Source organism: Mobula hypostoma, chromosome 6 (assembly GCF_963921235.1).
Source record: "Mobula hypostoma chromosome 6, sMobHyp1.1, whole genome shotgun sequence".
Lineage (NCBI taxonomy): Eukaryota > Metazoa > Chordata > Chondrichthyes > Myliobatiformes > Myliobatidae > Mobula > Mobula hypostoma.
The window spans coordinates 72,455,277-72,467,540 of record NC_086102.1 but is presented as its reverse complement, the minus strand read 5'-3'; the positions used below and the strand labels follow the sequence as shown (position 1 = coordinate 72,467,540).

Genomic DNA, 12,264 nt, shown 5'->3' with positions numbered 1-12,264 from the left:
AGTCCCTATATACTTCCATCCCCCATCAGGAAGGTCTCAAAGCTCTACGCTTCTTTTTGGATTCCAGACCCAATCAGTTCCCCTCTACCACCACTCTGCTCCGTCTAGCAGAATTAGTCCTTACTCTTAATAATTTCTCCTTTTGCTCCTCCCATTTCCTCCAAACTAAAGGTGTAGCTATGGGCACCTGTATGGGTCCTAGCTATGCCTGCCTTTTTGTTGGGTTTGTGGAACAATCTATGTTCCGTGCCTATTCTGGTATCTGTCCCCCACTTTTCCTTCGCTACATCGACGACTGCATTGGCGCTGCTTCCTGCACGCATGCAGAACTCGTTGACTTTATTAACTTTGCCTCCAACTTTCACCCTGCCCTCAAGTTTACCTGGTCCATTTCCGACACCTCCCTCCCCTTTCTAGATCTTTCTGTCTCTGTCTCTGGAGACAGCTTATCCACTGATGTCTACTATAAGCCTACTGACTCTCACAGCTATCTGGACTATTCTTCTTCTCACCCTGTCTCTTGCAAAAACGCCATCCCCTTCTCGCAATTCCTCCGTCTCCGCCGCATCTGCTCTCAGGATGAGGCTTTTCATTCTAGGACGAGGGAGATGTCTTCATTTTTTAAAGAAAGGGGCTTCCCTTCCTCCACTATCAACTCTGCTCTTAAACGCATCTCCCCCATTTCACGTACATCTGCTCTCACTCCATCCTCCCACCACCCCACTAGGAATAGGGTTCCCCTGGTCCTCACCTACCACCCCACCAGCCTCCGGCTCCAACATATTATTCTCCGTAACTTCCGCCACCTCCAACGGGATCCCACCACTAAGCATATCTTTCCCTCCCCCCCTCTCTCTGCATTCCGCAGGGATCGCTCCCTACACAACTCCCTTGTCCATTCGTCCCCCCCATCCCTCCCCACTGATCTCCCTCCTGGCACTTATCCGTGTAAGCGGAACGAGTGCTACACATGCCCTTACACTTCCTCCCTTACCACCATTCAGGGCCCCAAACAGTCCTTCCAGGTGAGGCATCACTTCACCTGTGAGTCGACTGGGGTGATATACTGCGTCCGGTGCTCCCGATGTGGCCTTTTATATATTGGTGAGACCCGACGCAGACCGGGAGACCGCTTTGCTGAACATCTACGCTCTGTCCGCCAGAGAAAGCAGGATCTCCCAGTGGCCACACATTTTAATTCCACATCCCATTCCCATTCTGACATGTCTATCCACGGCCTCCTCTACTGTAAAGATGAAGCCACACTCAGGTTGGAGGAACAACACCTTATATTCCGTATGGGTAGCCTCCAACCTGATGGCATGAACATTGACTTCTCTATCTTCCGCTAGGCCCCACCTCCCCCTCGTACCCCATCTGTTACTCTTTTTTATGCACACATTCTTTCTCTCACTCTCCTTTTTCTCCCTCTGTCCCTCTGAATATACCTCTTGCCCATCCTCTGGGTCACCCCCCCCCCCATCTTTCTTCCCGGACCTCCTGTCCCATGATCCTCTCATATCCCCTTCTGCCTATCACCTGTCCAGCTCTCGGCTCCATCCCTCCCCCTCCTGTCTTCTCCTATCATTTTGCATCTCCCCCTCCCCCTCCAGCTTTCAAATCCCTTACTCACTCTTCCTTCAGTTAGTCCTGACGAAGGGTCTCGGCCTGAAACGTCGACTGCGCCTCTTCCTATAGATGCTGCCTGGCCTGCTGCGTTCACCAGCAACTTTGATGTATGTTGCTTGAATTTCCAGCATCTGCAGAATTCCTGTTGTTTGTATTAGCTCCCTTCCTGTTTACCCTGTATACCTCGGACTTTAGATAAAACAGTAAGTAAGGTCCTCTGCAGAAATTCTCTGATGACCCAGCAATAGTTGGGTTTATAAAGGGAGGACAAGAGGATGAATAGAGGGCCCTGGTGAAGGATGTGGTCAAGTGGTGCAAGCTGAATCATCTGCAGCTCAATGTCAGTAAGACAAAGGAGATGGTGATGGACTTTAGGAAGACTAAGCCTGCATTGCTCCCTGTTACTATTGATGGTGAGGATGTGGATGTTGTGAGGACCTAAAAGTACCTGGGGGTGCACCTGGATGACAGACTTGAGTGGAGCACCAATACGTGTCCAAGAAAAGCCAGAGTTGCCTCTACTTCCTGAAGATACTGAGATCCTTTAGAGTATGTAGGCCTCTCCTTCACATCTCCTACCAGTCTGTTGTCATCAGTATAGTCTTCTGTACAGTGATGTGTTGGGGCAATGACATCAACACAGGTGATGCCAACAGGCTCGATAAACTGATTAGACAGGTTGGCTCTGGTATAGGAGTCAAACTGAACATGCTGAAGGCTGTGGCAGAATGAAGGACCCTATGGAAAATACTAGCAATTTCAGACAATGTTTCTCACCCTCTGCATGCCACCTTGGCTGAATAGAGGAGTACTTTTAGAAACAGACAACTGTGCTTCTCCAAAGGGCGCTATATAAGGTCATTCTTACCCTTGTCCATTAGGCTCTGTAATTAATCAATCTATAGCTGGAGAAGTGATGACCCTCCAACTAAGACTGTTTGAGGTAACTTATTTTTTTATTCTTTCTTACTTCTCTTCCTATATTTGTATATCTGTGCACTTATAATGCTACTGTGACACTGTAATTTCCTTTGGGATCAATAAAGTATCTATCTATCTATTTAAAACTTTGGCAAACTTCTATAGATGTGTGTTGCAGAGTGTATTGATTAGCTGCATCACAGCCCAGTACGGAAACACCAATGCCTTTGAATGGAAAATCCTACAAAGAGTAGTGGATCTGGCCCAGTTTATCATGGGTAAAGCACATCATCAGGGACCCCCACCACCCAGGACATGCTCTCTTCTCACTGCTGCCATCAGGAAGAAGTTAAAAGAGCCTCAGAACTCACACCACCAGGTTCAGGAACAATTATTACCTCTCAACCATCAGGCTCTTAAACCTTCACTCACCCCAAAGCTGTTCCTATAAATTATGGACTCACTTTCAAAAATTCTTCATCTCGTGTTCTTGATTTTTATTGCTTGTTTATTATTATTATTTGTGTATTTATTTTCTTTTTGTACTTGTAGTTTATTGTCATTTGCACATTGGTTGTTTGTCCACCATGTTGTGTATAGGTTTTCATTGATTCTGTTGTGTTTCTTTATATTTACTGTGAATGCCCACATGAAAATCAATCTCAGGTTTATATCTGGTAACATTTATGTACTTTGTTAGTGCGTACTGTTTATTGACTCTCTGCGTAGTTACATTACTTGTGTTTCCGAGGAGAAGGGATGTTGATCTTGAGGGGAGGAGCTTCTTTATCCTTTTGCATTTTTAAAATCAGAAGTCAGAAGAGATGAGACTGAGGAGGATGGTGAGAACAAGGATTAAGCGTGGCATGTGGTATAATTGGTGGAAATGATACGTCACCTCCTTGTTCAACTCCAACCACAAGCACGGTTTATGTGGAGATTTCTCTTTCTCCCTGTGACCACAGGGGTTTTCCATTTTGTGATAAATCGGTAAATTGTTTTATGATTGTCACATGTACCAGGGTACAGTGAAAAAATTTGCATGCCATCCATACAGTTCATTTCATCATGTGAGTATATTAGACCATAAGACATAGGAGCAGAATGAGGCCATGCAGCCCATTGAGTCTGTTCTGCCATTCCATCACAGCTGATCCCGGATCCCACTCAACCCCATATACCTGCCTTGTTGCCATATCCTTTGATGACCAGACCGATCAGTAAACTATCAACTTCCACTTTGAATATACACACAGACTTGGCCTCCATCACAGTCTGTGGCAGAGCATTCCATAGATTCATTCCCTTGGGCTAAAATAATTCTTCCTTACTTCTGTTCTAAAAGGTCGCCTTTCAATTTTAAGGCTGTGCCCTCTAGTTCTGGATACCCCATCATAGGAAACATCCTCTTCACATCCACCCTATCTAGTCCTTTCAATATTTGGTAGGTTTCAGTGAGATCCCCCCCACATTCTTCTAAATTCTGATGAGTACAGGCCCAAAGCTGGCAAACACTCCTCAGATGTTAACCCCTTCATTCCCGGAATCATCCTCATGAACCTCGTCTGGACTCTCTCCAATGACAACACATCCTTTCTGAGATATGGGGCTCAACACTGTTAACAGTACTCCAAGTGAAGACTGACTAGTGTCTAATAATGTGTCAGCATTATCTCCTTGCTTTTATATTCTATTCCCCTTGAAATAAATGCCAACATTGCATTTGCTGCCTTTATCACAGACTCAATCTGTAAATTAACCTTCTGGGAGTCTTGCACGAGAACTCTGCACCTCTGATGTTTGAACCTTCTCCCCATATTGATAACAGTCCGCACTACTGTTCCTTTTACCAAAATGCGTTGTCGTACATTTCCCAACCCTGTATTCCATCTGCCACTTTTTTGCCCATTCTCCCAATTTGTCTAAGTCCTGCAATCGCATTGCTTCCTCAGCACTACCTAATCCTCCACCTATCTTGATATCGTATCATCCGCAAACTTTACCACAAAGCAATCAATTCCATTGTCCAAATTATTGACAAACAATGTGAAAAGTAGCAGTTCCAATACTGACGCGAAGAACACCACAAGTCACTGGCAGCCAACCAGAAAAGACCCCTTTTACTCCTGCCTGCCAGCCGTTCCTCTACCAACGCCAGTGTCTTTCATGTAATGCCATAGGATTTTGTCTTGTTAAGCAGCCTCGTGTGGCACCTTATCAAATGCCTAATGAAAATCCAGGTAATTGACATCCACTGCCTCTCGTTTGTCCACCCTGCTTGTTACTTCCTCGAAGAACTCTAACAGATTTGTCAGGCAAGATTTCCCTTTACAGAAACCATGCTGACCTTGACCTATTTTATCGTTAGTCACCAAGTACCCCGAAACCTTATCGTTAATAATAGACTCCAATACTTTCCCAAGCACTGAGGTTAAGCTAACTGATCTATAATTTCCTTTGCTTTGCCTTCCTCCCTTCTTAAAGAGTGGAATGACATTTGCGATCTACCAGTCCTCCAGGACCATGCCAGAATCAAGTGATTCTTGAAAGATCATGACCAATGCATCCGTTATCTCTTCAGCAACCTCTCTCGGGACTCTGGGATGTAGTCCATCTGGTCCAGGTGACTTATCCACCTTAAGACCTTTGAGCTTGCCTAGGACTTTTTTCTTTGTAATAACAATGGCACTCACTTTTGCTCCCTGACACTCACAGACCTCTGGCTAGTGTCTTCCACAGCGAATACTAACATAGAACAAAGGATAAGCAACAGCACCATGCAGAACATAGTGTTACTTTTTCAAAGAAACCACAGCGCGGGCAGACAATAAGGCGCAAGGCTATAATGACTGTCAGGTCCAGAATCCTTCTTATTCCATAAGTAGTCTATTCAGGAGTCTTATAACAGCAAGCTAGAAGCTCTCCTTCAGTCTGATGGTACATGCTTTCATGCTTTTGTATCTTCTGCTGAGGAAAGGGGGAAGAAGAGAGAATGTCTGGGGTGGATGCGGTCTTTATGTTGGCTGCTTTACTGAGGAGGTACAAAGTGTAAATGTGGAGTGGAAGCTGGATTTCATAATGTGCTGAGCTGTGTCCACATCTCTCTGCCATTTCTTGCAGTCTTGGGCAATCCAGTGGCCATACCAAGTCGCGATGCATCCTGAAGTATGCTCCATTTTCCTCCAGTGTTCCAAAGATGTGCCGGTTGGGAGAAAAATTGAATGCTAGAAATTGGTCTGAGTGTGCAGCTGAGTTGTAAAATCTGGGGCTGATGGGAATGTGGGGAGAAGAGGGGCTAATGTGAGAACTCCTGTGAACTGATAAAGATTCAATGGGCTGAAATGTCCTCTGTTATAAAGGAATATGGAAATATAAAAGTCTGAAGGTACCATCTTCTTTTTTCCTCTTTGCTGGAAAATGTTGTGTTAATGTCGAACACTGTTTCCTCCATGTGGCTAAGTGTACAAAGATTGAACCTGCCCCCTGCTCCTTTTGCCTCCTGTTATGGATCAGCTGAAAGGAGGAAATGCCTCACCATATGCTGAACAGCTTTTTTGGGGGATACAACAAAATAGTTGACCAAGTGAGCAAAATGTAGCCGTGGTGTAATGCATGCACCTACTTGAAGAGCTAGTGGAGCATATGAATATTGATATGAACCCTGATTAATAAAGGTTCCTAGCAAGTGAGTAGCAGAATGTTATTAACATTTGTTCTTCCAATTAATTGATAATAAATCTCCTAATGAACTAACTGGGAGAAAGAGGGTTGAAATGAAAAATGAAATAGACAATAATCCAGAAATATCAAAACATAAAATAATATTTTAAATTATCCTCACACCCTGGATTTATTTTAGGTATTTGGGTAGATGGTTGAGCAACATATATTGCAAAATCACACATAAAAGTTGCTGGTGAACGCAGCAGGCCAGACAGCATCTCTAGGAAGAGGTGCAGTCGACGTTTCAGGCCGAGACCCTTCAGTTAGTCCTCGGCCTGAAACGTCGACTGCACCTCTTCCTAGAGATGCTGCCTGGCTTGCTGCGTTCACCAGCAACTTTTATGTGTGTTGCTTGAATTTCCAGCATCTGCAGAATTCCTGTTGTTTTTATATATTGCAAAATGTATGGATTTACAAATGATATCATCAGAGATTAGTGTTACACAACAAATTGCCTTCTGTAGAAGGTATAGAGATAAACCCAGCAGGCAGAGACAAGTTGTTGCTCAGTGGTGAGTAAAATTCAAGGGTTAATGGAAGAATTGGCAGTCATGAGGACCTATATGGATTGAGCAAACGTAAATTGTGTCTAACTAAATATATTCAGTGAGCAATAGTTTTATGGTCAAAAAATGCATTGTTAATGAGAGAGGTCAGAGGAGAATGGTCAGATTGGTTCAAGTTGACAGGAAGGCAAAGTAAACTCAAACAACCAGGTGTTACAACAGTGATGCGCAAAAGAGCGTCTTTGAACACACAGTATGTCAAATCTTGAAGCGGATAGGCTACAGAAGCAGAAGACCATGAAATATATTCAGTGGCTGCTTTATTAGGTACAGGAGGTACCTTATAAAGTAGCCACTAAGTGTGTAGATGGGTGGAAAAATCTGAGGAATATGAAGTATAACGTTTGGTAGAAAGGATGAAAAAAGGCAATGTAAACTAGATGGCAAAACTCGAAAAGAGTTCAATGGGGAATTAAAGGATATATGTACAAAGTTTGTAGAAAGTGGTTAAAGGTATAAACCTGAGAATCTGAAGATGCTGGGAATCCAGAGAAACACACAGAACATGCTGGAGGAACTCAGCAGGTCAGGCAGCGTCCATGAAAATAAATAATCTCGACATTTTGGACCAAGACTTTTCAACAGAATTGGAAAGAAAGTGGGAAGATGCCTGAATAAAAAAGGTGGGGGGATGGGATGGAAGGACAAGCTAGAAGGTGATAGATGAAGCCAGGTGAGTGAGAAAGATAAAGGGCAGCGGAAGAAGGAATCTGATAGGAGAGGAGAGTGGATTATGGGAGAAAGGGAAGAAGGAGAGGCACTAGGGGGAAGTGATTGGGCAGCTGAGGAGAAGAGGTAAGAGGCCATGTGGGAAATAGAAGAGGGAAGGGAGAGGGGAACAGGAAAACAAGAGAAGAAAGTATACCTGATGTTCATGCCATCAGGTTGGAGGCTACCTGGATGGAAGTGTAAAAGTGTATAGAATATATTGCATCTGCAAGGAAGACCTGATAAACTGTTACAAAACACTAGTTCTGTCATAATTTGTATCATTAGAAAGTTTGCAGACACAAAAAATAGCAGAATTGGGGATAGTGAGGAAGTTTGACAATGAATACAGCAGGATATGTATCAGTTGGGTCTTGGGGGTACAAGCTCATACATTCCTGAAAGTGGCAACAGATTTGGATAGGGTGTGAAAGAATGCATACAGTGTACTTCCCTTCATCAGTTGGTGCTCTGTGTGTGAAAGTTGCTGCTCAATAACACTTTGTTTTACTGCACTTGGAGCACCATGTAGTTCTGAAAGGATTTGCATGCATTGGAGAGGGTGCAGAAAATGTTTACCTGGATGTTGCCTGGAGAGTATTAGATATAAGGAAGAAGTTGGACAAAGTCTCATTATTTTCTCTGGAGTGTTGTCGGGTGAGGGGCGACCAGATAGAGATATATAAAGTTAGGAAAGACATCGATAGGGTGGATATCCTAGGCTGGAAATGTCAAATGCTAAAGGGCATAGTTTTAAGGTGAGAAGGAGAAAGTTTAAAAGTGATGTCTGAGGTTACGCTGAGTGGTAAGTGTCTGGAATGTACTGCCAGTGGATGTGGTAGAAACACATAGATAGCAATGTTTATTCATCATTTAGACAGGCATGAACGGGTGAAGCATGGGAGGATATCAACCCTGTGCAGATGGGATTTATTTAAATTAAATCATTGCTGGAGCAGACATCATGGGTCAAAGGACCTGTCTTTGTTCTATGATCTATCTATGTACCATGGACAGTTCTATGTATGACAGATTAGGAATGATGTAAAGTATAAAGGAAAGGTGCAGAAGAGATTTAGCAGAGTGATTGTGAGTTTGAGGGCCTACAGTTACACGGAGAGACTGGAGAATTAGAATTGCTTTCCTTGGAACAGAGGAAGCTCTGAGGAGACCTGGTAAGGTCATGAATTCAGTGAGATCGTCAAGGTAGATTGAGTTCATATTGGTGGAAGAATCAAGAACCAGAGGACATAAAATAAAAGTGATTGGCAAAAGCACAAAAAGTCATAAAGTCCAACAGCCTGGAAGCAGGTACTTTGGCCCACCGAGTCCGTGCTGACCCTCCATCACCCATCCATATCAACCCCACTCTATTCTCCTCACATTCCTATCAGCAACCTTCAGATTCTATCTGTGCAGTTACTGTATCTACAACCTATGAGCAATTTGTGATGGCTAATTAACCAAACACTCTGAATGTCTATTGGGAAGAAACTGCATCATCTGGGAGGATGATCAGGTCACATCAGAACGTGTAAACTCCACGCAAGATGGAGGTCAGGATTTCTGGAACTATAAGTCAGCGACTCTATTAGTTGCAGCACTGTGCAGCAACAAAAGGAGATGTGTGTGTGTTTTACCTAGCATATAGAGCCTGGAATGCATTGTCAGCGTGGAGAGAGATTTATCTGTGGCTTACAAAGTGTGCTAGGTTAAGTATTTGAAGAGAAAGAATTTGTAGCTTATGGTGTGAGAATGCAGGGAATCGGACTAGCTGGATTGTTGGTATAGAGTTAGTGGGCTGAATGGCCTCCCTCTGTGATTATAGCCTTGAAATCATTCTTGGTGTGACATTCAAACGTCAAGATTTACATGTTTGACAGCCAAGCTACAAAAGTCCCCTCCCCTAACAAAGTCAGCATTGAATACTGACTAGAAATTGGACCATAATTTTTTGGCTTTGTTATGCATTAATTGCAAATGAAAAGTCACTTTTTGCATGTTTTGAACTATTTATACTGAAATCCTGCTGAAGCCCCAGCCTGAAATGTTGGATTGGGCAGCTCCAGATATGAATCATCCTCAAGCAGGTGACAGTTCCCCGTCATTGAATTTGCAGCTGTTGATGTCATCCACATACGTGGTGTTATCTACCTCCATTCCAACAGAAATCAGATTGAAGTGACGTAGCCCATAAACTCTTCTTTTCACTCACAGTGAAACCAGAAGCAAATTACAGAGCAAATTTTGTGCACGCTAAAGGATCCCCATCGAGACTTTAATAAGCATTGACTCTGTGTTATTTGTTACTCTTTACATCACAGGCAGCACTGACTCATGTTGCAGTAAATATCTTTGAATTGTGCACCTCAGTGTGTTACCAATGCAGACATCCCACCCTGCAAAAACTCATTTCAGGGAGGTAGCACCATCAATTTGCGGAAGACTTCCGGGAGAGGTGGGATGTCTGCAATAGAGTAGGTCCTTAGCAGCTGGCCAGCTAGTTTAAATAATGTTAGCTATGCTAATGATCAAATGACACCTGTTAAACTCACCTCAACACGTCTTTTACTGTCTTAACCCACCATGGGCAATAGAACAGTCATTGTTGCAAAGACTGCAGTGAGCAGCACTGTCATTACTTTGACCCCTATTAGGCAGGGTACACTTTAGTGTGGTCTGGGGTGACGTATGTTGTATATTTTCTTTGGAACACTCTGCCATGGCGCGCTCTCGCTTGTGCTCTGTCTCTCTTGTGGTCGCTCGCGTGCTCTCAAGCGCTCTCGCTTTCTCGCCCGCTCTCTCTTGCTTTCTCTCTCTCTCTCTCTCTCTCTCTCTCTCTCTCTCTCTCTCTCTCTCTCTCTCGCTCTCTCTCTCTCTCTCTCTCTCGCTCTCTCTCTCTCTCTCTCTCTCTCGCTCGCGCACTTGCCTTCGCTCTCGCTCGTGCGCGCTCTCATAGTCTCTCTCGCTCTCATAGTCTCTCTCACTCTCTCTCATGGTCACTCTCGCGCTCTCTCTTGCTTTCTCTTGCTCGCTCTCAAAAAAATTGATTTCCGTGATATTGTATATAATTTGCGGGCTTCAGGGAGCCACTATTAATATGCGGGAGACTCCCGGAAGTTCTGGGAGAGGTGGGATGTCTGCCAATGCTCATGGTGGTTTGGGAACTAACCAAGCCACAAGGACATCTTCATTATGTGTGGTAGAGGTGCCTCTGGAGGAAACCAATTTCATATTTCTTGCCCTTCCAGAAGACCATAAGATATAGGAGCAGAATTAGGCCATTTGGCCCATTGAGTCTGCTCTGCCATTTCATCATGGTTGATCCATTTTTCCTCTCAGCCCCAGTCTCCTACCTCCCCCCCCCCTCCATCCCTTCATGCCCTGACCAATTAAGAATCTGTCAACCTCTGCTTTAAATTTACATAAAGACTTGGTCTCCATAACTCTCTGTGGCAACGAATTCCACAGATTCACCACACTTTGGCTAAAGAAATCCCTCCTCATCTCCATTTAAAAGGCCATTTCTCTATTTTGAGGCTGTGCACTCTGTTCTTAGACACTCCCTGCATCGGAAACATCCTTTCCACACCCACCTCTATCAAGGCCTTTCACCATTCGATGGGTTTCAATTAGGTCACCCCTCATTCTTCTGAATTCCAGTGAAAACAGGCTTAGGGCCATCAAACGCTCTTCAAATGACAAGTCGTTCCCTCATCTCCACCTATATTATTCCCCACTTCCTTTGATTTCCCTCATCTTGGCAGCCAGTTCTGATAAATTATCTATTTTGTTTCTGGACTCTATTGATTGCACACGCTTTCTGTAAGTTAATTATTAACATTTTTGGTAGTATTATTGAAAATATATTGCTTAATATTTTGTGGGTGTTATTTTATTGCATTGCGCCAACAGCTTGTTATGCCTTCTACTGGGATATACTGGATATATGCAATTGAAGCAAGGTGCAAAAAAAGTGAAATATATTAAAATGTCATCTTCAATAAAAAGTCTATGCATCTATTTGCAAAAGAGGATGTAAGTGGGTTCTGCAGTAATGCAAAATAAGTCACGGTATTATGCCCTCACTGCCCAATCATTTTCATTGTGACTCGTGAGTTATTCAGTGCTTGGCGATTGTTGATGTACCTGTTCAAAATCATATGTACCAGCATGTATTCTCTATTTAATTAACATTAACCAACAATAAAGACAAGGCAATGATCTTAATGGCATGGCTCTTGAGTTAATCTAAAAAAAATTGTAATTGTATGTTTTACTTTCGATGTTCTAGACAAGACTAGTCCTATGGATGAAGCAATCTTTTTGATTGATATGGTTGCCTCATCAGGAATACTGTGCTGTGTCTCTCATGCTTCTGGTTTGGAAGTTCTCAAGAAATAGAAAATGAATATAATTTCTCAGCATTGACTTATTGGAAAATAACATTTTTTGTAATTCAAGTTGTTCGAGTCCATATAATGATAGATCAGATTTATTTTACAAATACAGGGAGATCTCTTATCATTATTTTACTGTTATTTCCAGAATCTAACTAATTAGTTATTAAGTATTTCATAACAATATATATATTTACTTTTTTTCTTTTTTTCTTGGCAGGACTGTACTGTTTATGAAACTGAAAACAAGATTCTTCATGTGGTAAGTTTATTGAATTTTGGCTGGGTAGTATTTGAAAGATATTGACAATTGCATT

The 12,264-nt window shown here is 43.0% G+C and overlaps 1 protein-coding gene across 5 annotated transcripts in view; it reads left to right on the top strand.

Annotated features, from left to right (window-relative positions):
* cnksr2a (connector enhancer of kinase suppressor of Ras 2a) overlaps window positions 1-12,264 on the top strand; it is a 554,785-nt gene that overhangs the window by 201,259 nt on the left and 341,262 nt on the right. For all 5 annotated transcript variants that reach the window (XM_063050993.1, XM_063050994.1, XM_063050991.1 and 2 more), the window contains exon 5: window positions 12,168-12,209. In XM_063050993.1, the coding sequence (XP_062907063.1) occupies window positions 12,168-12,209 (42 nt within the window). The remainder of the gene's footprint in view (window positions 1-12,167; window positions 12,210-12,264) is intronic.